Raw genomic sequence first — 25,050 nt, 5'->3', positions numbered from 1 at the left:
TGCAACAGGTATAGGTTCACATTCCTCACTCTGCTGTGATTTCAGGGTGCTTATTAATGGTTAGAGGTGGGATTTCAGGCTCCCCACCAGACCTCTGCTGACACGTCTCTATATGTGAGGAGGAAGGGGCACCTTGGTACTGCTCCCTGCTTGACTTCCACTGATACCACAGTTGGTGGGGGTACTTGTTACTACTGGGCTGGGACCAGTTTCATTCTCTGTCTTCTCTGATACCAGCCAATGGGGGTGGGTTCGGGAATCAGGGCACCTCATTACAGCCAGCTGAGGGTGGACACCTGCACTCCCTCCTCAGACTGTGGAGGAGGGGTGGGGCTGCAACTTGTTTCCTTGCGTTTGGCCAGAGTAGGGCGGTTGTTGGCTTTGATTAGAGAGAGCAGGCTTCTTGTGGAGCTTGTTTTCATCAACTCCTTTTGGTGTTTCTGGGTTGCCAGCTTCTCTTGCATCTCATCCAGGATCGGTGAGGCAAAAATAAAACCCAGGAAACATTACTTTTTATTTCCTCACATCCCGAGGTCCCTAGTCATTTGCATTCTTCTTTCTACCTTTCAGTGTTTATTTTGTATATCATGTTTAGGGTTTTCAGCTGTATTTAGCAGGAGGAATAGAGAGAAGTGAGGTACTCTTTTTAAAGGTAACTTTAGGATCTAAATGTAATAAACACTCCTACCCATTTATATCAGAAAAGTTTTCTGACCCTTATAACAGAATTCCTTTGCTGTGAATTTTTTATAGCCTTATTAAAACAAAATAAGCATTTTTTACAAGAAAAAATATTTTGAACTGTTAAAATGATATTGTAGATATGAATATATTGACATGAAGAGAGATTCATAATATAGCATGTAAAAAACAGGTTCCAAAGAATGTTTTATATAAACTAAGCAAGGGTAGAGTGTGTATAAAAATACACGTGCACAGAGGAGTTGGATATAAAGGGGTATGTCTTTGGGGAGATAGAATTTTGACTGTATATTTTCTGCTCTTTCCTCCTTGAGCTTTTTAATTCTCTTGTAAGAAACAGTGACTTTGTAATAATGAAATAAAAGCTTTACATTCATTTACAGTGTTTAAAAATATATTTCCACGGGATTTTTTTTTTCTCATTGAGGTATTATAATTTTTTTGTTTTCAGGCTTTCTAATCAACTTAAATATCTGTGATCATTCTGTTTAATATATTTAATATTTACTATCTTATAGGTTCCTCTACCTGGCATGAAATGGGTAGATAATCACAAAGGTGTTTTTAATGTTGAAGTTGTTGCTGTTTCATCTATCCATACACAAGTAAGCGAGTTTTAATAAATTTTATTATCAATTTTCACTTGAATGAACATACTTGTCTAGTACCTATATCAGTTTCATTATCTGCAGTAACTTACGGGATTATATATCAGAAAGTTTAAATTTAGAAGTTACTTTTTAACCCACTGAGCCCCCAGGCACCCTAGAAGTTACTTTTTAAAGGAATTAACCAAGGCCTTTTAATATCCATAAGCAAACTTTTTGCTCTCCAAAATGTCGCTATCTTCATTTTGAAAATTCAGTGACTTTCTTTTTTTTAATGTAAGTGTCTGATACATTGCAGAATTAAGAGTTGGAAACCATCATCCAACCTCTTTTATTCCTCATAGACTCAGATATTTCAAATGGTAAGAGTTTCTAGGGAATATTTGCTCTATATTCTTTACTGTTTATCTGGACTATGCCAGGCTCTCCTCAAAGCCTGTATATTTAATCTTTCTTTAGCTGGAATATGTCCCTTCTGACACGTACTTCTTTTCAGTAAGACTTCTGCATATCTCAGGCCTTTCAAAGGTTTTGTTTATTTATTTGAGAGAGAAAGAGAGAGAGTGCATGAGCACACAGAGGGAGAGGGAGAAGCAGACTCCCTGCTGAGCAGGGACCCTGAAGTGGGGCTTGATTCCAGGACCCTGAGATCATGACCTCAGCTGAAGGTAGATGCTTAACTGACTGAGCCACTCAGATGCCCCTCTCCTGAAGACTCTTAAACATAGCAGTCCCATTACTCTGTATCATCTTACCTGTAGTTGCTACTGCCTGTAGCTCTAATCTGTACTCTTGCACTTTTCCTTTCTCTCACTCTGTGTGTGTGTGTGTGTGTGTGTGTGTGTGTCAAATATGTGTGTATGTATGTTTATGTACATATGCATTTATTTGTTGGTTCTTTCCCCATTAGGCTGTAAGCTTCATGGAGTCAGGGATGTTGGTACCTGTCAGGAAAGGAACTTCCCTTCAAAGACCTTACAGTGTAATAGGGGAAAGTGTAAAAATAATTGCAGTAAATGAAGTTAGTATTGTGTTAGACGTATGCATGAAGTCCTTTGAAGAGTAGAGAGTGGTTTGCTCTGTTGGGAACTGAGATGTTGTATTGATAAGTAGACATTTATCATACAGAGAGAAGGTGAGCAATTCAGATGATAAAAAACAAGTGCAAAGGGATAGTAGTGTAAGGACAGGCAAGCAATCTGGTATGAATATAATTTATAGTGCGTGGGGAAATTGTGATAGATGAGAAAAGAAGACCAGGCTGATAACAGGTTATGAGGGACCTTGAATGCCATAGAATTTAGAGTCTAAGAAGCTGGTAATTTCTAACCTGAATTGGAAAGATAAGAGAAGTAAATTTGGTTGCATGCGAAGAGAGATTATGGAGATGATGCTGGAGCTATAGTGAGTTTATTTTTGAGCCTGTTGGGTTTGAAGTGCCTCTGTACTTCAAATAAAAATACCCCAAGGCAGTTGTAATTAATTTCAAGTTTAACATTGAAGGTGGCAGAGTAAAGTGATAGCTGAAACTATACTGGTGAGTGATTATCCAGGGAGAAAATGTAGAGTGAGAAGGGGCAAGTGTTTAAAATGGAATTCAACTTGAAAAGGGAAGGGGCGGTATACAGGGATTTCCAAGGCCACCCTCAAGTTCAAGGATTTTCTAGCAGAACTCACAGGACCCAGCATGTAGTCATATTCACAGCAGTGATTTATTTTAGTGAAAGATAAAATAGAATTGGCTAAGGGAAAAGAGGTCAAGTCCACAGGAAAGAAAGACAAGCTGCCAAGATCCTCTCCTGGTAGAGTCCCATAGAGTGAGTGGAAGCAGCATGTATGAAATGTTGTCTACCAGGGGAAGCTCATTCATTAGAGACTTAGTTCCCAGGACTTTTACTATAGGATGTAACATAGGCACCCTCTGCCTATCACATACCAAAATTCTTGATTCCCAGAAGGAAAGCATGTTTTCAGCATAACGCATATTGTTTGCACAAACGATTTAGGTATGGTGAATTGCCCCCTATCAGTTGGAAGTCTCTTGAAATCCAAGTTCCCAGATGCCATCCAAGGATCAGTTGTGTAAGCTGGTCTTTCAAATGATAGCAGCTTGCTATGTTAACTCTTTTCTGCAGTGAAGTAGGGAAAAGTAAGACCAAGAACCTCTATATTATGTTTTAAAACAACAACAACAAAAGGTAGTAGTAGATAGATTTTAGCATTATACAGGTAGATCCCAGTAAAAGAGTGGCTCCAGTGGAGTTTTTCCCTTTCTGATACTGGATATGTTCTGTTTCCTATAGTCTTTACCCTTTTGATAATAAGATTGATGTTACATTTATACTGTTAAAATGTATTCTTTCCCTTAATAGTATCATATTTTCTTAAGTATAAAAATAGATTATTCTTCATGACTTTTTAATTCCTATTGTCATTACTAGTTTTCTTTTTGGAGTTGATGGTATATTTATCTTTTGCTCCTAAGTTTGTTTTTGTAGAGGCGGATACAGGTGTTGTCTTTAGGTGACAAAGAAGGATTGGGGCAAAATACATTATATAGATGATTTAGAATCTGTGAATGTTGGAGAAGATAAAGTGGAAGTATCTACCTTGTAGCACTCTGGCATTCACCGACCTGATGAGTAATACTCAAGATTTTATAAATTTTTGCCACTATGTAAGACAGTTTAATCATGTATTTCTTCTTAAAAGAGTCAACTGAACACAATGTTTCTTATGATGTTTTGTACTTTGCTTGTAGCTCTCTAAAATTTACTGGATATCAACAATTTTTTTATTCATTTAAATCCTACATACCAAATCAGAACAGTATTAGAACTATAAATGTGAATGAAGCTGTTCAGCATTATTGTCTTAAAGTTCATTTTCACTATTAACTAAGTAAAAGTCTTCCCAGAGTTCCAGCCGACTTCTCACATCTCCGTGGACAGCGCTGTATACACAGTCATCACTGTACATGTCTCATCAGTAGGGATAGAGCAGGCTGGGGGAGCAAGCATCTGCCCTGGGACTGGGCACATTATTGCTTTAAATAAGACTGTGGTTCTCTTAGTGTAGGAGGAGGTTAAATAGTAGCAGTCAGAATGTAGTCGGGAGATGGAAATTGCCAGTAATTCGAATGGAGTCAGTTTAGATACAAATAATTGTTAACTGGGTTAAAGGTAATTCACTACTAAATGGGGTAAAAGAAAATTCTGTGGTTGTAATAGAGATAGCAGTTGCAGAAAGTGATAAGGAAAGAACTTAGAAACCTAGAGGAGGATCCTGAAGGCTAAGAATCAGATCTCCAAAGAGAAGACACTGCGGCTTCAGGCACACATTGCCTGCCATGTTAGGGTGTGGAGGGTACCTGCTAGTGGACAGGCGCCACCATTGCTGCTGTGAACACTGCTGCCACATCCCTCACCTTTGAACTCCAGCATTCACATCTGCTAGCTGCCATTGGGAAAACAAATAAGAAAAAAGAAGGCTGTTTCTTGTACCCTCTCTGGTTGAGCTGTAACCACAGGCCAGCTGACAAAGATGAAATGCAATTCAGAGAGCCAGCTTCAGTATTACAAACTATGGCAAAGATGGTGGGTTTGGATGGAGCTGAGTGGTAATAAATTGATAAGGGACAGAGGCCTTGTACTAACAGACCTGCACAATCATTAAGTTCTAAAACAGTAAGATGGACTCACGTTGGGAGAAAAAAAAAATCCTTAATTAGTATCAGTAGAGTTCTGAGTAATCAGTAGTGTTCAAAATGGCCACTTTACAATAATAAATGAGAATAGGTATAGTATTTAATTGGAAACAGTGTTTGTATATATTTATGTTCTTTTTTGTATTACTAATTTACATGAGCTATTTTATATTATATAAGATGTTTTACATATTTTATATACACCCTTTTATATAATATATTTTATATTTATCTGGTCCAAATTTGGGGGGATTTACAATTATAATTGGTTAATGCTTTTGTTCATTCTTTGTTTCAGGATCCTTATCTTGACAAATTTTTTGCTCTGGTCAATGCTCTGGATGAACACATGTTCCCAGTCCGAATTGGAGACATGCGAATCATGGAAAATAACTTAGAAAATGAATTGAAGAGCAGTATTTCGGCGTTGAATTCATCTCAGTTGGAACCAGTGGTCCGATTTCTTCATCTTCTGCTTGATAAACTGATACTTTTGGTTGTTAGACCTCCTATCATTGCTGGCCAGATAGGTAATTTTTACTTAATGTTTGGGGAATTAGGAGATTTGTAACTTGGTATTTCTAGCTTTTGCAGAAATAGAATCATTTACCGTTTGTTATCTATAAGGACTGTGTTTGATTTGGGGAAGCAGAGGGCAGGGTATTTCTGATGCCAGAAAGTAACTTCCTTTTGTTTGTTTTTATAAAATGTTCCAATGTGCCATATAGACTTCAACTTAGATTATGGAAACAAATTCACTTATCCACTTACTAAATATTGATGAAGCACTTACTATGTGCCAGACACTGATAGGCTCTGTCCAAGGCTTAGTTCTTGATTTTAAGGCTCTCAGACTATTCTGGAAAACAGGCAAACAGATAAATTATTTTGCTTTTTACATGATGTTTGATTTACCTAGCCTACATTTTTACTCATCTGCTATCCTCTATTTAAAATAGCTCTTCTTTTCTTCATTGACTGAAAATCTCTATATTCTCTTTTTCTTCTGTGTTATTCTGGAATTAGAAGTATTCCTGTTTCCCACTGTCTTCCAAGATTTGTTCCTCTGCTTTTGCTAATAGCTTCCACCCAAATCCTTCAAAGTAGTTGAGTTTGTAAGAAAGACACATTATAAAAATCTGTGTTAAATGGTTGAACAAAGGAGAGGAGTGTTCAGTACTTGGAATTTTATTTTATTCTATTTATTTTTATTTTTTTAATTTTTAAAGTTTTTCAAAATTTATTTTTATTGTTCAGTTAGCCTGCATATAGTACATCATTAGTTTTTGATGTAGTGTTCAGTGATTCAATAGTTGTGTATAACCCCCAATGCTCATCATCACACATGCATTCCTTAATGCCCATCACCCAGTTACCCATCCCCCCACCGCCTCCCTTCTGTAACCCTTAGTTTGGTTCCCAGAATCTCTCATGGTTTGTCTCCCTCTCTGATTTCTTCCCATTTAGTTTTCCCTCCCTTCCCCTATGGTCCTCTGTGCTGTTGCGTATGTTCCACATATGAGTGAAACCGTATGGTAATTGTCTTTCTCTGCTTTAGGGGAGACTTGTTAGTAGAGGTGATCCTTGGATCAAACATTTGAAGATGAGTAGGAGTCTGACAGTCAAATAACTAGTCCCAGGCAATGAAATAGTATGTGTATGGCATACAGACAGATAAGTGAACTGAGAAATTTAGGGGGAATTATAAGTAGTCATAAATTGGAGGATTGGTGATTAATGATGATATTGGCAGTGAGGGAGATGAAATGGGATTTTCTATGACACTTTCGGGAATTGGGACTGTTATTCTGTAAGGAATCAATAGCTTTTGAAGGGTCTAGTCTTAATTAGGTAAATATTGTAACCTAGTTGGCTTTTATAAAGATGAGTGTGCTATGGGGAACTGGGTTGAAAGTGAGAAAATCTGGAGGCAAAAAGACAAATTAGGAATCTTGCAGAATTTCGTACAACAAACTATGAGGTCCTGCCAAAACAGAAGGGGACAATGAGTTAGAGAAGAGGGACGGGTTAAGAAATACTGAAGAGTTGTTGTATAGCATATTGTCACAGGAGTCCTAGGAGAGGGTTTTAAGAAAAAAATTCAGCACCATTCATTTTTGTAAATTATGTAAGTAAGATTATGTAAGTAAGATAATAATGTAATAGTAACAGACATTTGCACTTACTATATGCCATCAATACTGCTATATGCTTTATTCATAGTAATGTATGAAATGCTCACAACTGTGTAGGTATTATTACCACTGTTTCACAAATAAGTAGAGTGATGAACACAGTGCTTGAAAATTTGTCTCAGGATTCAGACCCAAGTATCTGACGCTAGAGTCTCGGTCTTATTTACTAAAGAGGTGTCCAGTGGTGAAATTAATAAGAGTTTTAGTCAAATAGTGAAAGTAGAAACCAATTTACAGAGAATTAAGTAGTGCATAGTATATGATGAAAGGAATACAAAACTTACACACTGTTTTTCAAAGAAATTCAGTTAGGAGAGGAAGCAGGGTTGATTGTGGCATAAGAATGGAATCATTTGAGCATGTTTATGTGCTTTGAGAAACTAGTGGGGGGGGAATATAAGAGGTGCTAAAAGATTTAATTAATGAAGCAAGCCTGTAGGAAAAAAGTGATCATTGTTATATAGGAGAGTTTCAGATTGGATAAAATGGTTTTCAGATTGGATAAATTTGTAGTATAAAGGTGAGGACTTTAATACTTTATAAATTTCTACTGGGAGATAAAAAGTAAAATATTCTGAGAAGGGGCTAAAGTGGGCCTGAGTTTTGGTGGACCTGATGGTTTAGAATAGCTGCTGTGAGGAAAAGGAAGAGGGATTTAAGCAGGAACACAGGTAAAATTGCTACAGCCCACTTAGGCCTCTGCATCTCTAGTTTCTTTTCTAGTTCAGTATATATAGATTAATCATCCTACATGACCACTTTTTTTTTTTTTTTTTAAGATTTTTATTTCTTCGAGAGAAACAGCATGAGGGAGGGTGGGGGTGGCGATGGGAGGGGCAGGGGGAGAAGGAGAAGCCTTGAGCTGGGAGCCCAATAGGAGGCTCCATCCCAGGATGCTGAGATCATGACCTGAGCTGAAGGCAGATATTGAACTGACTGAGCCACCCAGGCACCCCTTCCTACCTGACCACTTTATCGGATTATTCCACTTTTAGGAAAATTTAATTGGCCTTATTTCTGTGTATAATTTCGTGTCTTGATTGAATAAATCAACTCTGAGGCTTACTTGCCCAGACTGGCTGTTTGTTTTATAAATTTATTTAGTGTGCTACCAGAATTTCCCGAATTTTGCAAAATTCTCATTATATACTCACTTGAATGACTGGGTAGGTATTGCTTAGCCTGACATTGAAAATGCCATACCATCTTACCTCAGCTTGTTCCTCTAGGTGCCTAATTCTTTTACCAATTCACTCATGTCAGTCATGATGCTTATTTGCTATCCTCTTTTCTTAGTATTTTAAGTTGCTATTTTTTTTATTTTTTATTTTTTTAAAAGATTTTATTTATTTATTTGACAGAAATCACAAGTAGGCAGAGAGGCAGGCAGAGATGGGGGGTGGGGCAGGCTGCTGAGCAGAGAACCCGATGCTGGGCTCCATCCCAGGACCCTGAGATCATGACCTGAGCTAAAGGCAGAGCCTTTAACCCACTGAGCCGCCCAGGTGCCCCATTAAGTTGATATTTTTAATAATCTGTTTCATTGTCAGTATTTTTTTAAACAAGAGTAACACGTGCTTAACAGTATGTTCCTTAGTAACAGTAACACGTATGTTCCTTAGGTTTTCAGAGTCTAAACAAGAAGTGACTTTTCAGAGGTGATACACAAGATAGATTTCTTTTTTTTTTTTTTTCCTAAGATTTTATTTATTTGACAGAGAGAGAGAGAGATCACAAGCAGGCAGAGAGGCAGGCAGAGAAAGAGGGGGAAGCAGGCTCCCTGCTGAGCAGAGAGCCCGATGTGGGGCTCCATCCCAGGACCCTGAGATCATGACCTGGGCCGAAGGCAGAGGCTTAACCACTTAGCCACCCAGGTGCCCCAGATTTCTTTTTTTATGTGCTACGTATTGTTTTACAAAATAATAGGTACCTGTTGGTTGAGGTTTTGTTTTTTGACTGAGCAAACCTATACAGTTTTCATGTTAAATTAGTAAAATAAGTATTTTGAAATTTTGTGTAGAAAAATAATTTGGTTCACCTAATTAATACAAGATATCATTAAAAACAACCTCAAATATCATTTTTATACACTTACTGTGCACAATCACTATACTTAACACATATAGAGATGACAAAACTTTGATCTCTTTGGAATTTACAGTTTAAAAAAATTAATGCAAAAATGTGTTCCTCCCTCTTAAAAGTTAATCTGGGTCAAGCATCTTTTGAAGCCATGGCATCAATTATAAATCGGCTCCACAAAAACTTGGAAGGAAATCATGACCAGCATGGCAGGAACAGCCTTCTGGCCTCATACATCTATTACGTTTTTCGCCTACCAAATACTTACCCTAATTCACCATCACCAGGTATTTTATTCCTTTTACTTGGAAATTTTCTTGCGTAGACTGTATGTTCATGGCCAGATTGAAATAATCTCATAGTCCCAGTGGGATGCATTCATTCAACAGCAAGTGTTTATTAAGGGCCTGCTGAGTAGCATGGCCTATGCTAGGTGCTGGAATTACAAGGATAATTAGATTACATCTTCAGGCATCTTTATTTATATAGATTCCTTTAATTTGAATTAGAGCTTGGTTGAATTAATTCTTGGAAACCTTGGAAATAAGTTCTTTGTCTCTGGAAGCATTTTATCATTCCTTGTTTTGGTGAGATAAATAGAATGTTAATTTGTCATTTGGAATGTTGACATTAAAGATGAAATAGGGTGGCTTAGTTCCCTGATAACTTTGTGAAACCTACAATAATGTAAAAGGATATTCTCTAGAAAAGTCCTGATCTTTTCATGGCCAGTGAAATAATATATCCTTTGTGAATATCAGCGACCAAAGTGGTTACTTGGTTTTATATGACATTGGTGGTAGTGTGGTGGTGGGGTGGAGGGATGTCTCAGTTTCAATAACTATTTAGTTGTTAGTTAATGATTATGTTGTGCGTACCTTTCAATCTGCTCACACATTTGTATGAATCATCATTCATCACTAATGATAATGGTAAGTGCCCTTCTCCAGCTGTTGGCAACATTAATAATGATGATAACTACATATGACATTGATTATGAAAACTAGACATAATAGTAATCTGGCTCTAAGTTTTAGCTCATTTTATTTCTTAATTGCAAAAAGAGAAGTAATTGACTCATATTCTGGGTTATTTCTTCTCTCGATTTTTTAAAATTATAATACTTAAGGCTCTGAAGTTATATTGTGGATATGTACAATATTCCTCCATTTTACCCTTTCATTCAGTACACTATTAGAATTCCACAGATTTTACAAAACATCTTTTTTACATGCTGACCTGAAAGACTATGTAAATTAGTTACTTGACAGGAGTGTGTCATTTGCAAATATGAAGGATTTCTTTAAGAAAATGGGGATAAATTATGGATACAGTTGCTGGGTATTTTTATATTCATAGAATATGTTGAATGATGGTTGAATATAGTTGGTTTTAAACAGAGGAATTATTGCTTTTATAACTCGGGCTCTTAGAATTATGTGGAGTATACATACGTAAGTATATCATAAGGATGCCATTTTGGTATAGTTCAAATTGTCATTGATGAAGAAGCAGAAACAAAACACAGTCTCATTCAAGAGATGTTGACAGTAAATTGGCTGTCTTCCAGTGGCCATGTATCAAGGACAGAGTAGGAGGGGTGGGAAAAAGGAAGAGCTATCAGCCGGAGCATTTTGAGTCCTAGATACACTCATATCTGAAGAGAAAGTAATGTGTATGTGTGTGTTTTCTATCTTGTTTTTTATTGTACATTTAATATATAATCAGAAACATCGACAAGGTAGTCACTTTATCATTGCCATGTGGTTTTGTCAACTGCTGTAATATAGGATATCTTGGTGTAGCTGTCATTGTTTTGAGTTTTTTTTAATTTATAGTATTTTTCATTTAGAAATAATTCATGATTTGTGTGGAATTTTGCAAAGTGGCAGAGATTTTTCCAGGTCCTTTCCTGACTAATTTTCTTTGTTTAATTATGTGCTATTTTATATATAACTCTAGGTCCTGGGGGTTTGGGAGGATCAGTGCATTATGCCACAATGGCTAGATCTGCTGTGAGACCTGCAAGCCTTAATTTAAATCGTTCTCGGAGCCTTAGTAATAGTAATCCAGATATATCTGGGACTCCCACGTCACCAGATGATGAAGTACGGTCAATCATCGGCAGTAAGGTAAACTGAAGATCACGTCTATACATTTGGTTTTCGGTTTATGGAAAGTGAGAGATGCCCAATTTTAATTTATTAATTTTAAAATGTTTTGAGTTAGTAACAGGTAAGACATTGTACCTTTCAATCAGTCTGCACTAAGTGCCTCATGTTTCTATTAAATAAGCTTGCTGTTACAAACTGGTTTGTGCCGTCTGCTCAAGAAAATCTGCCAAATTAAGAAATTTGTCCAGGATGACCAGTCCATATAGCACTTTTGTCTGTATGGTACTCCATCCTGTGAAAAATGACTAATTTCCTGTAGAACTCAAGGGACCTGACTGCTGTGTAGAATGGACATCACATCATTGATTTAAAATATGACCCTCCATCCTTTCTCTGAAAAATATCAAGACCATTGATTAGCCTTGATTGGTAATAGAGCTGCCTTTCAGTGGAAAACTCTATATAAAGATGCCCCAGAGCTTGAAAAATATGATTTATTTAATGATGGTTAATGATTATTCCAGGTAACAAGTGAGAGGCTAGCTAGTATAAGATCTCGCTGTATTTTATTTACAGCATCTTTATTAATGCCCCCTAAAAAATTAAGGAATAGTTGTTACCTTTTTATAGGTAATATACAAGAATAACTCCAAATTTAAACAAGCTGGAAAAAAACAGTAAGACTTAGGCTAGTAAATCGTTTTATATACAAATGTATATAAGACCATTTCAGATGTATTTTTTGCTGTTGGAAAGGAGGAAGATACTGTTGCTGCGGAATCACAGCCAACTTTTCTTTGGCACTTTTAGTCTGTTGACTAAGATCTAAGGAAGAATTAATAAATATGTTCTAGCCTCTCTGTTTCACCCTTAGCCTGAACTGTAATAGATCTTTTTTTTTTTTCAAACGATCTTGGTTTGTTACATGAAATACTTGAACATTGATCAAAAACGTCAAAACTTCTCATATCTGTTCGTATAGCTATAAAAATTTTACATTCAGAAGCTTCTAATGAACTTAAGCATTGCTCTTTTAAAGTAACAAATAATTTGTAAAGTAATTGCCACAGATCAAAAATATATTTTGTAGTCTTATATTTCAAATAACAAACATGGGTTTTAGTAACTTACAGATCCATACAGACCTTATTCTAGTTAAATGACTTTCACTTTTTGTGAACTCCCTGAGAGTGACGTGCAAATGCCTGTACGTGAGCTTGAGCAAAGTAACCTGAGTAACACAGCAACTGTCAAAGGGAAGGCTCCTGTGCCCTTCCCCCCCATATATTTCCATCTTTAGGAAAAGAACTCAAGTTGTTTTTTTTTTTTTAATCCTTGTATTCATTCTTGAATGTATCTCATTATAATAGAGCTAGTACTTAGCATTATTTGTATACTATAAATATAATTCTTCTGTAGAATGAATCTGATTTGTGAATAAGAAATTTTCCCGTTAAAGAGCTACAGATATGGACATTGGGGAGGGTATGTGCTATGGTGAGTGCTGTGAAGTGTGTAAACCTGGCGATTCACAGACTCTACCCCTAGGGCTAATAATACATTATATGTTTATAAAAAAATTTAAAAATTAAAAAAAAGCTACGGAGATGAAAAAGACACCATTGTCCTCAAGGTTCTACTTTTAAAATGCCTCTTAACTTCTGTAAGATTTACATTATGTCTCATCTAGAATAATTCTAGAGTTTTCCTTTATATGGTGTATTGGACAGATGATAACATCAAACTTTAGAACAAAGGTTTACGTATATTTGAATGATTATTTGCCTTTTTTCATGTAGTTCATAGAATGAGACATGATGACATTAACTTCTGCTGATATGTAGTATCTATATAATTACATAGACTTCTGAGAAAGCTATCATAAGATGAGAATTTGTCTCATGACACCATAGCCCCTTCCTAGTCAGGTTTTGTTTAAATGGATTTCGTGTTTCCTCTTGGAAAATTTTTGATAGTTACTTTATTTTGGAATATCATTTAGTCATAATCACTAATAGTGTGTATAATTTTATCTCATTGTTAAAATCATAAGGAATCTGAAGTTTATAGCTTCTGTTCATTCTGACTTCATTGCCCTGGAAATTCAAGAAACTGTGTGTGTGTGTGTGTGTGTGTGTATGTGTGTGTGTGTGTGTGAGAGAGAGAGAGAGAGAGAGAGAGAACAAGACAGAAAGAGAAAGCACGCACGTGTGAGCGAGCACCAGTAGGGGGAGGGTCAGAGGGAAAGGGAGAAGCAGACTCCCTGCTGAGCAGGAAGCCAGATGCAGGTCTCCATCCCAGGACCCTGGGATCATGACCTGTGCTGAAGGCAGACACTTAACGACTGAGCCACCCAGGTGCCCCAAAACTTTTTTTTTTTTTTTAATGATTTTGTCTTTCCTCCGCTTCAGCTGTGGTCATACCCTAGATGTTGTCATTACTAATAACGTTAAACCTCATAATCTCAGTTTCATGAATCGTGTTCTCTATTAACTCCAGTTTTTCTCTCTAGTACCTCAACTCCCAGCACTCTTCTGCAACGTCCCATCACTTGATCTAATGACCTTTTACTGTGTCTCAATCCCTTAATGTTCTTTCTTCCAATTTAGCTAGCTTAAACTCCATGACCAATCATTATTTTTTTTTTTTAGTTTGTGTATTTATTTTAGAGAGCGAGAGAGTGCACACACAAGTGAGGGGAGGGGTGGAGGAAGAGGGGAGAGAGGCAGAGATGCAGACTCCCTGCTGAGCACAGAGCCTGACTCAGGACTCTGTCCCAGGCTTGTCCCAGGCTCATGAGATCATGACCTGAGCCAAAATCAAAAGCCAGACGCCCAACTGGCTGAGCCACCCAGGTGCTGCTCCATGACCAGTCATATAGTTAACCCTATTATAATCAAACCTTATTATATTATATTATATTATATTATATTATATTATATTATATTGCCTTATCCTTCTCCCATTTCATTTTACTTGCTTAGCCAAATCTCAAACCATAGTTGAACCCAGTCATCCATCTGTGCCATGTTGGCACCTGTGCCAATGAACATGACTTGAGAAGTATCATGATGATTGGTCTCATTTGAAATGAAAAGCCATGGACTTCAAGAGAGCTCTCAATGCTTTTAGGTAATTAGGCTATATTTTTTTATTCCAGTTACTTTCCCATTCTCCCAGAAAAAGATTTCATGCCTTCTTCCTTTACCTGCCCACCAGTCCTCCTCACTTTATCTTCTACTTCGTTGAGAAAATGGAAGCCATCAAAAGAATAATTTTACATACTTTTATCACCATATCTACCTACCTACTACCATCTATGACTACCCACTAGTTAATATAATACCCTGCTACAGCTGAACTGTTGCCATTAATCCATTTGTAGACAAGCTCCTATATTCTGTGATCTACTCAGGATCCTCCAGCAATTATTTCATTTCTCTGCTGCATCATCATTGCTTCCTATCTACTAAGACGTCCCATCCACATAAAAGCATGCTATTATTTATCCCATTTTTATTTATCCCCAAATTTCCCCTCTGGTATTTCAGCTGCTGTCTTCCTCTCTGTTTCTCTGCTACCTTTTATAATAGAATTCTTCAAAAGAGTTTTCCTATACTAGCTATCTCCAGTTTTTACTCCCATTCTCTGTACCCTACTTTCATCAGAGATTGCTCCCATCTTCATCCAACCTGCCCTTGTTAATGTCACTAATGCTCCACGTGGCTAAATCTAATGGTTAATTCTTAACACTCAGCTCACTTGACCTTACAACAGATTTAGACACAGTTAAAGTCTTTCCTCGGTTTATTCTGTTTACTTGCCTTCCAGGGCACTGCACCCTCTTGGTTTTTCTTTTACTGTTCTGGTAATACCTATTCAGTCTCTGTGGATTCTTCTTTTCCTGATCTTTTAATCTGGAAGTGTCCCAGGCCTCTGTCTTTATTTCTATCATCTTTTCTTCTCTCTGCACTCAATTGCTTGATGTTACCAAGTCCCATGATTTTATTTATTTATTTTTAAAAAGATTTTATTTATTTGACAGAGATCCCAAGTAGGTGGAGAGGCAGCCTGGGCGTGGGAAGCAGGCTCCCGGCTGAGCAGAGAGCCCAACATGGGACTCCATCCCAGGACCCTGGGATCATGACCTGAGCCGAAGGCAGAGGCTTTAAACCACTAAGCCACCCAGGCACCCCAGGTCCCATGATTTTGAATACTACTATATGCTAATGACTCCCAAAATTGTATTTCTGAAACAAATCTCCCTCGGAAATTGCAAACTCAATCCCGTGGCCTGTCCTAAATCCTTTTGTTCAGATTTGGATAGATGTTAAAGATCAAAACACTGCTTATTACCTATGTTACTACCATTTGGTCTGAACTACCATCCTCTCTTCCTCAGTTCGTGTAATAAACTGGAGAATGATTTCACAACTTCCAACCTGCACTCTCTTCACAGCATAGCAAGCAGAATGCTGTTTCAAAGGCTTAAGTCGCAAAAGACAAAACTTAAGTCAGATTATACCATGCCAGGGGCACCTAGGGCTGGCTTACTCCACAGAGCATGCAACTCTTGATCTTGGAGTTGTGAGTTGAAGCTCCACATTGGATGGAAAGATTACCTTAAAAAAATAAATAAATAACTTTAGATTATATCATTCCTCTGAGCAAGATAATCGTGTGACTAACTCCTTCTCCTCCTTTAAGCCTTTATTCAGAGGACTACCTTCTCAATGAGGTCTACTCTGACCACCTTACTTAAATGTATAACCTGGGCTGCTTTCTCTTTAGTCTTATCGTGGGGGCTTCTGATCCCCTCATTCTGTTTCTCTGTCTCCTAACATTTACTGCCTTTTAATGTAGCATATAATTTAGTTATTAATTATTTTTTGGTGTTTGTTTACCTTACCTTTATCACAGTATGAGCTCCATGAGGACAGGCATAGTTGCTGAATGATAAATCCTAAGCACCCATGGTGGCCAGCGTATTGAAACTGCTCAATAGATATTCAGTGAATGAATGTTAGTGAGGATGGCGAGAATAAACTACTCCATTAAGAGTTATGTTTTGTTTGCCTTCTTGCTGTCAGGATTAATTATGTGTTTAATGATCGGAAGACATTTGGTCTTATATTTTGTTCTTTAATATAAAATGCAGAGCTCCTAAAATTCAAGAATACTTAACATCAGTAGGATTTTATTACTCTGATGACTGTAAAATCAGATTTGCGAGATTTTCTTCATAATTGTTCTTGCCAAAACCGACCTCTTTGCCCTACTAATGTTCTTTTAACATTCAATTATGTAAATATCTGATTACGACAAGTTTGAATTTTATTGTGTTTAAACAAATGCCAGTGCAGTTTTACGTGAATATGTAGTTTCTTTGTAATACATTATCTCCTATTTTTAAATTTAACCTTGAGAGCTTACTGTATGATAGGCACTGTGCTGAGGACTAGTGGATACAAAGCCAAAACTTTGAATTCTAACAGCAGTGTTGATGTCAAATCAAATACAATATGAGCCTTGCTCAAGGAAGGAGCCTATCTATATTTAATGTTATATTTAATGTTACAGAGATGTGACAGAAACAAAAGCTCTTTCATGCACACGTGCACACACTTGGTTAATCTGTTCTGTTCATTGGAGATCAGTAAACATAGTTCTAACATTAGTAAATATAAGTGATGAATTTGCTTAACCAAGTTAAGATACAATTCTTAGCTTTGTAACACTTAAATTATGGCAATTATTTGCTTTACAAAATAATGGGCCATAGGTTTTCTTTAAATAGTTAACTTCGACTTGATGTAATTATAACCGCTTAGTCTCAGTATTGTGGATATAATATACAATGACACAGATTTGTTTATTCTCACATTACTGATTAACATGTGCCTTAATTTTAAAGGAAATTAAGGAGTTGAAAAGTGTATTTAAGAGTACAGGAAAATTATTGGTATTGTGGAAATTTATGGTAGAAGAGCACAGTTATAATGTTGCAAAAATCAGATGCTTATGTATTATTTTTGTAACATGAGTAGTGGTTGTAAAAATTGCAAATGGCAGAAAGAACTTTATATGGTGGAGACATAATTTGGGAGACTGGTGAAAACTTTTGTTTTAACATATCTGAAAAACATTGTTTGCAGATTTGCTTTTGTTTGAAATAATATGGGGTTCTGAGAAGGTAGGTATTTTATTTTAAATAAATCTGATTACATAATTTTACTAGTATTTGAATATTCTCTCATTTACTTTTCTAGAAAGCATTTTAAAAAACATGCATGGGAGTTTTGTTAGAACTATTTTTTTTTTTGAAAGATTTTATCTATTTGTGAAAGAGAGTGCAGGCGCACGAGAGCGAGCACAAGTCGGGAGAGGGGCTCAGGGAGATGCAGACTCCCCACTGAGCAGGGAGCCCCATGTGGGACTCAATCACAGGACAATGGAATCATGACCTGAGCTGAAGGCAGACGCCTAACCAACTGAGCCACCCAGGCACCCAGAACTCTTTTTTGAGTGTTTACTGTTTTGAAGCATTGTACTTCGTAATTTACTTCCGTTTTTAAATTTGATCTTTGCAATATGAGGGAGACTATCATTATCCTATTTTATGCTAAGGAACTGAAAAAGAGATTAGGTAATTTACCCTAGGTTTTACAACTAATAAGCAGTAGAACCTGGATTTGAATTTCAACACTCATCTTACACATTCAATATCAAAAATGAGTTGAAATGGATACTTACTATAACATTCAAGTACTCTGTATTTTTTGAAAAATAGGGGGAAAAAGGAAGAGGAAATACTCTCCCTAAAAACCTACGCTCTTGAGAGGTAGCAGTTTGTCTTGCCTCCTCCCTAATCCTCATTCCTTCCCATAGTATTGATACATAGGCTTCACTCTCAGAGATTCTTAAATTGTTTATAGAGTTAATGCCCTGCATATTTATTGTTGTTGACCTTCCCAGATGATACACATGTGTCTACACAGTTGATTATTGTTGTTCTTACTACTCTTGTTTTTCCTTTACCTATCCTTTAGTGCTTTCTGGGGTTGGGTCCATACTTTGTCACCCTGTCTTGGGTTGTCTTCATTATTCTTATTCCAACAGTCTTCTAAAAATCCCTTATAACTGGCTCCAGTTCTAATAGCAGATTCCCAGGCCACAGCCCAGGTTGCTGAATCAGGACTTCTGGGGATGGGGCCCAGAATCTGAATGTTATAAAACTTCCCAGGTGACTCTAACGATCAGTCACGTTTAAGAAATTAAAGCCCCGGTTCTCTTCACCTGGGATAATAACTTCTTTCAGAGAGGAACAGATGTAATTCACTTCTGATCGTACACATTGGTAGCATATTAAATTAACTTCAGTGATAGTGATGATGAAGATGGAATTCCTATAGACCAGCCCTATTGTAATGCTTTTGTTTATGATATTTATATAAAATAGTAGCCTATTATGTTTAATTACAACAAGCACAGTAAAACAGCACAACCCCAAATCCACCCTTATTTTTAGGCAGGAGCAAGTATTAGTCATCCCTTTTTTCTTTCTTAATTCTTTAGTTTTCTTAATTTCTCTTGTTGGTCTGTTAAAAGAAAGCAAAAGAGGAAGCAAGGTCAAATGGAATTATGGAATATCAATACACAGAAATTTCAATTGATGACAAAATGCAAATAAAGTCTTTCAGACAAGAATGAAATTATTTTCTTCAATTCGGTTTATTTTTTTTTTCCCTTTTAAATACTATTTAGATTCAGGGGAAATTATGTTGCTAACTCGTGCCATCTTTATGCAGGGTTTGGGAGGATGGTCCTGTGGGAACTTTAGTTGGTACTCCAACTAAAGAGAAATTGTCTTTAAATGCTGTACTTATTATTCTTCGTGATTTAAAAACAAATTATGTAATAAGGAATTATGGTGAACTAATACTTCTAGATGCCTAGAAATTTTGGTTGCTTTAACAGTACTAATTAAAAACATGTTTGCATTGGAAAGTCTGGATTTCTTTAAGAATAATTTATAGCATGCCACATGTAATATTTCTTTCCTTTCCAACTGCTTTCTATTATATGCTTAGGGTTTAGATCGCTCCAATTCCTGGGTTAACACTGGTGGTCCAAAAGCTGCCCCATGGGGATCCAACCCCAGTCCAAGTGCAGAATCAACACAGGTGGTGTTTATATTAGAGGTTTCTTTATTGGCTGCTGATGTTTCTTTTTAGAACATGACTTTTTAGTACATACTATGATTTCAGTGGCTTGCTTTTTAATCATTAAAAAGTGTGTATTTTTGTTTACTTAGCACATTTTCCAACTACTATGCATGAATACCACCAGTTGCACCAGTAATGCTGTCCTTTCCTACTTCCCGTCTCTCCCTCCCCCTTCCTCCCTGTATACTCTGTCAGTATTTCAATGTCTGCTGCTTGTGCAAGTGATGGCTTTGATAACAGTTTCTACTGTAGGGGTAGCACATTTAGTAAGAATTTTAAAAAAATTTTTGTGTGGAAAAAACCTGGCAGTTTTCCATTTGCTTTTGGTTTAAAGTGTAGCTATTATATCCTTTTCATTTAGCATTTACTGTCTTGCCTTTTTTTTTTTTTTTCCATAATTACTGATTAGAAATACTGGGACTAAGCTGAAATTAAGTGTGAACAGTATATGATCCCCATGCTGTAAGGTTTAATACCAGAAGCAAAAATCCATTTTAATTTATATTGTGTTGCAAAGTATGAAATTTGTGTATAACTTAGTTGAACTAGGTTTTGCTTACTTAAGTCTAGTTGCTTTATAGCTAATACTGCATGACACTTCAAAATATACTTCTCATCTGTGTATTGGCTTTGGAGGGAAAAGCTCTTGTTCTTGAAGAATTTGATTCCATGTTTAGTATCATAAATGTTTTATATTTGAAATATATGGCAGATCTGAATAGTAGTTTTTGATAGTAGTGAAAAGTGGAAGAAACCATTCTAACCTTTTGATTTCCTTGATTGAATATAAAACTCTTGATTTCTTCTTTTTGGTCTGAGACCAGTGAGAAGTATGTTTTTACATTTTTTTTACTGGATGTGTGCATGTGTATAGATCACACAGATAAAAGTTTCATTCTTTGCAGCACTCTGAATTTATATAATCATTAAAATAATTCATCTTTTTACTAAAAATACATAGAAGCCATTTTGATACTTCTAAGGTACTGTCATTAAAGCAGCTTAAAATGGTAAAAATGAGATGAGCAATAATAAAACAGTTGTTGAAACCAAAGTAAGATTATTTAAAAAATTGTATGTAATCCTTGAGCTGCAGCGCCCTCCACAGCAGACTTTAATGTTATCTCATCATTCATTCACCTCCACTCCATAGGCTATGGATCGAAGTTGTAACCGTATGTCTTCGCACACAGAGACGTCAAGTTTCTTACAAACATTAACGGGACGCTTACCAACTAAAAAGGTAGATTCATATGAAGACAATCCATATAGGGGGAAAATTCCAGCAGTTAAATAGATGTAAGATTTCTTTATGTAGCCAGTATGTTACAATAATTGCATTTAAATTATTTGTTTAAAAATACATTTGAGAAAGCACTGCTTGTCTGATGCCTTTTTGGGCACACCACTCCAGTGTATGCTCTTTTCTTAGTGAAATGTTTATCTCTTTGGGATTGACTGTTTGAAATCAAATTTGATGATCAGATTTTAGTACCAAAAAATGTATCAGTTCTGAATTCTGTTTCTGTAACTGCTCTGTTTTGTGTTTTAAATCTCCAGGGAAAGGAAGATGAGTTAGAAAAATTATCACTCTTAGTAAGATATGTTGATTTGCTTCCCTTATGCACAGTTTTGTTAGTCCTTTCTCATATCGATATACCCTACTTTGCAAATGCTTTGTATGCATATCCATTATAAGGCAGGAAATTTCCGCTATGTTTATAAAAAAGACTTCAGATACCTGAAAACTTGAAAATTAATGGCTTACATCAAAGTTTCAATTTCTAAAGGTATTTCCTAAATTGTACCAGCAAAGTTCATGAATGTATTTGCATATGTTGGAATATGTATTTAAGGCACAAACAAGATCTTATTTGTAACTGTGAGTTTTGGTCTAGTTTCTGTTTGCAGGTACAATTTAGGAGGCTGTTTGCCACCTGCCCTTTTAAAATTACATTTTACTGCAAGATAACATGTAATTTTTTCAGCTGTTCAACATGCCACTGTCTTCCATGTATAAACAGCCGTTTCGTTAATGGGTGTCCTCACTGCATCATTGAATGGTTCACATGCCTTATTTTGCTTATTCTCATTATATCTTCATTTGTAATTGCATTATAGTTTGGTTTGTGTTATCAGCAGATATGACTTTGATAATAACTTTGGATTTACTTCTGGATAGCTTTTTCATGAGGAGCTGGCTTTGCAGTGGGTTGTTTGCAGTGGCAGCGTGCGGGAATCAGCTTTGCAACAAGCCTGGTTCTTTTTTGAGTTAATGGTGAGCAAGCCCAACACATTTTTAATACTGTTTTCCTTAGTTGGCAACTTTGTGTTAGCTCATTATTTTATCCAAAAAAGCCTTTTCAGTTGTCCTTTATAGGGTTTGACATGTGCCTCCAATACAAAATTAACATTTGTTACATCTCTGCATAAACACTGTGGACACTGAGCATAATTCAGGTGGAATTAGAAGGCTTTGCTTAACTATTTTTTTAGAGATGGTTTCAGAACCAGCTCTCTTTTTAAAGAAAAACATGGTACCTTATTTCTTAGTCTGGACATGGCTAGCACATAATGTATTTTAGATTTCATCCCAAACAGATAAAAAGGGCTTTAAAGATTCTCACTGCTTTCATGGTTTGAAAGCTCAATAACAACACTTTCGGCTCAGTTTAATAAATGATATTAAAAACAAATGGATTAATATCCTAATATTTATATACATATAAACTCATATATACACGAGAGCAATAAAGATTTGCCAAGTATGTACAATGTGTAGCACTGTCCCTGTGGGCTAGGGGTTTTCAATGCACAGAGAGACAAAACTGTGATTCAAACTCAGGCGTTCTGGCACTAGGGACTTTTCCTCTTTAACCTCTAGAAAGCTGAAGTCATTGAAACTTTTTCTTCCAAAAGAGGAATGTGTAAAAATATAATGGAAAACAAAGCAACAATAACAAAAAGGAAGGCAGGAAGAAAAGAAACAAAAGGAGCTTCCAGAGTATGTCATAGGGTCATTCTCAGCATTGAGTGTTACCTATATTGGGGATAAGAAAACAGTTTTTCTAGAGATTTACTAATCTACAGAAGAAAATAAGTCAGGGACCCATGTAAGTGATAGGCTTCTCATTTTTCCCCCCTCTAGAGAATAAACACCAAGTTTGTAATTCTTGTGCTTTTAATATAAGATGAAATTGTAATTTTGATTTTTTGATAGTCTTACGTGTATGTTCAGATTTCTTTCTTTCTTTTTTTTTTTTTTAAGATTTTATTTATTTATTTGACAGACAGAGATCACAAGTAGGCAGAGAGGCAGGCAGAGAGAGCGAGAGGAGGAAGCAGGCTCCCCGCCGAGCAGGGAGCCCGATGCGGGGCTCAATCCCAGGACCCTGAGACCATGACCTGAGCCGAAAGCAGAGGCTTTAACCCACTGAGCCACCCAGGCGCCCCAAGATTTCTTTAGAATAGTTAAAAAGCTACAGTTTAAAACGTAACTCTGCTGTTTACTAATTGTTGAAACTTGGTTTTGCTTTCCCTGAATTCTTTATTATTATTACCACATTGTTGTAATAGTCAATATCCAGAAGTATTTTTTTTTTAAAGATTTTATTTATTTGTCAGAGAGAGGGAGAGAGAGCGAGCGCAGGCAGACAGAATGGCAGGCAGAGGCAGAGGGAGAAGCAGGCTCCCTGCCGAGCAAGGAGCCCCTTGCGGGACTCGATTCCAGGATGCTGGGATCATGACCTGAGCCGAAGGCAGCTGCCCAACCAACTGAGCCACCCAGGCGTTCCCAGAAGTATTTTTTAATTAGAGAGCGTGAATGAGTGCGCACATGAGCATGTCGGGGGAGGGGCATAGGAAGAGAATCTCCAGCAGACTCTGCACTGAGCACAAAGCCTAGTGCAGGGCTTGATCTCCAGACCTTTGAGATCATGATCTAAGCTGAAACCAAGAGTTAGATGCTCAGCAGGCTAAACCACCCAGGTGCCCACAGAAGCATTTTGTACACGTAAATCACTTTGTTAATTTTTGCCCAATAGTTTACTATTCATATTGAGTCATCAGTGTTTACTGTACACTCGCCATACGTCACTATATAATAGATGCTGAAGAGACCACAGTGAAGTCAATGTGTCTAGTGTCTCAAAGCTTACTGTTCGGCATATATGGAATGTCAAAATGTTGCAACTTAGAAAAGATTTCATTTAAAACAAATTTGAAAGGTGAACTATTTTTCTGTTCATATCTATAATTCTTTTTGTATTGGTAGCCAGAATAATTTTATGAAGGTGATGCAGTGATTGAGTTGTACCGTGTTTAATATTTCTTGGGAACATAAGCTACTGCAGGGAGATTCTCAAAGTATTTGAGGGGCTAGAAGTATTTCAGTCATCTGTTAAATCACATAGTGTAGTGAAAAAATAGCCCGGATATGATTAACTGTTAATTGCATTCATAAAAAATTAAACTAATGCCTTATTTATTTTTTCAGGTAAAGAGCATGGTGCATCATTTATATTTTAATGATAAACTTGATGCACCAAGGAAAAGTCGTTTTCCAGAACGTTTCATGGATGACATTGCTGCTCTTGTCAGCACAATTGCTAGTGATATAGTTTCACGATTTCAGAAGGTAATGATAACTTGTTAAAAAATTAAATTTCTATCGAACTCACATTAAGCTGTCATACTCTTACTTGTTTTTTTTGCTTTTTGTTCTGTTTTCCAGGACACAGAAATGGTTGAGAGACTCAACACAAGCCTTGCATTCTTTCTCAATGATCTGTTGTCTGTTATGGATAGAGGATTTGTCTTTAGCCTTATTAAGACCTGCTATAAACAGGTAATGCATAATTAGTAATAGTTAACAAATAATTTAAATGCTGTGTTTGCTGTTTTTAGAGTTGCAGCTTAGATATCTTCCAGAACACATTCATATACTGATGTTTTTAAAAAGCAGCATTTTGGGCGCCTGGGTGGCTCAGTGGGTTAGAGCCTCTGCCTTCGGCTCGGGTCATGGTCCCGGGGTCCTGGGATCGAGCCCCACATCAGGCTCTCTGCTCTGCGGGGAGCCTGCTTCCTCCTCTCTCTCTCTCTGCCTGCCTCTCTGCCTGCTTGTGATCTCTGTCTGTCAAATAAATAAAATCTTTAAAAAAAAAAAAAAAGCAGCATTTTTCTTTTTAAAAAGGATTTATTCGAGAGAGAGCATGAACAGAAGGGGTAGAGGGAGAGGCTCTGAGAGAGAATCTCTGGGGCACCTGGGTGGCTTATTCAGTTAAGCATCTGACTCTTGATTTCAGCCTAGGTCATGATCTCAGGGTCCTGGGATTGAGCCCCGCCCCGTGTCAGGCTCCCTGCTCAGCTGGGAGTCTGCTTGTCTCCCTCTCCCTGTGGCCCTCCCCCTCTTCTCTCTCC

At 36.8% G+C, this 25,050-nt stretch overlaps 1 protein-coding gene across 3 annotated transcripts in view; it reads left to right on the top strand.

Annotated features, from left to right (window-relative positions):
• Window positions 1-25,050, top strand: part of LOC111143676 (dedicator of cytokinesis 7) — a 224,750-nt gene that overhangs the window by 124,724 nt on the left and 74,976 nt on the right. For 2 of the 3 annotated variants that reach the window (XM_022497507.1, XM_022497506.1), the window contains exons 19-26: window positions 1,221-1,307; window positions 5,315-5,546; window positions 9,416-9,580; window positions 11,256-11,425; window positions 20,786-20,875; window positions 21,815-21,910; window positions 24,128-24,268; window positions 24,365-24,478. In XM_022497507.1, the coding sequence (XP_022353215.1) occupies window positions 1,221-1,307; window positions 5,315-5,546; window positions 9,416-9,580; window positions 11,256-11,425; window positions 20,786-20,875; window positions 21,815-21,910; window positions 24,128-24,268; window positions 24,365-24,478 (1,095 nt within the window). Of the gene's footprint in view, window positions 1-1,220; window positions 1,308-5,314; window positions 5,547-9,415; window positions 9,581-11,255; window positions 11,426-19,497; window positions 19,591-20,785; window positions 20,876-21,814; window positions 21,911-24,127; window positions 24,269-24,364; window positions 24,479-25,050 lie in introns of all 3 variants that reach the window. The other variant, XM_022497505.1, reaches the window with a different exon arrangement.

The sequence above is a fragment of the Enhydra lutris genome, unplaced genomic scaffold (genome assembly GCF_002288905.1).
Source record: "Enhydra lutris kenyoni isolate GAN:26980312 unplaced genomic scaffold, ASM228890v2 scaffoldscaffold9, whole genome shotgun sequence".
Taxonomy (NCBI): domain Eukaryota; kingdom Metazoa; phylum Chordata; class Mammalia; order Carnivora; family Mustelidae; genus Enhydra; species Enhydra lutris.
Note: the sequence above shows the minus strand (reverse complement) of the source record. Positions and strands in the feature narration are given on the sequence as shown.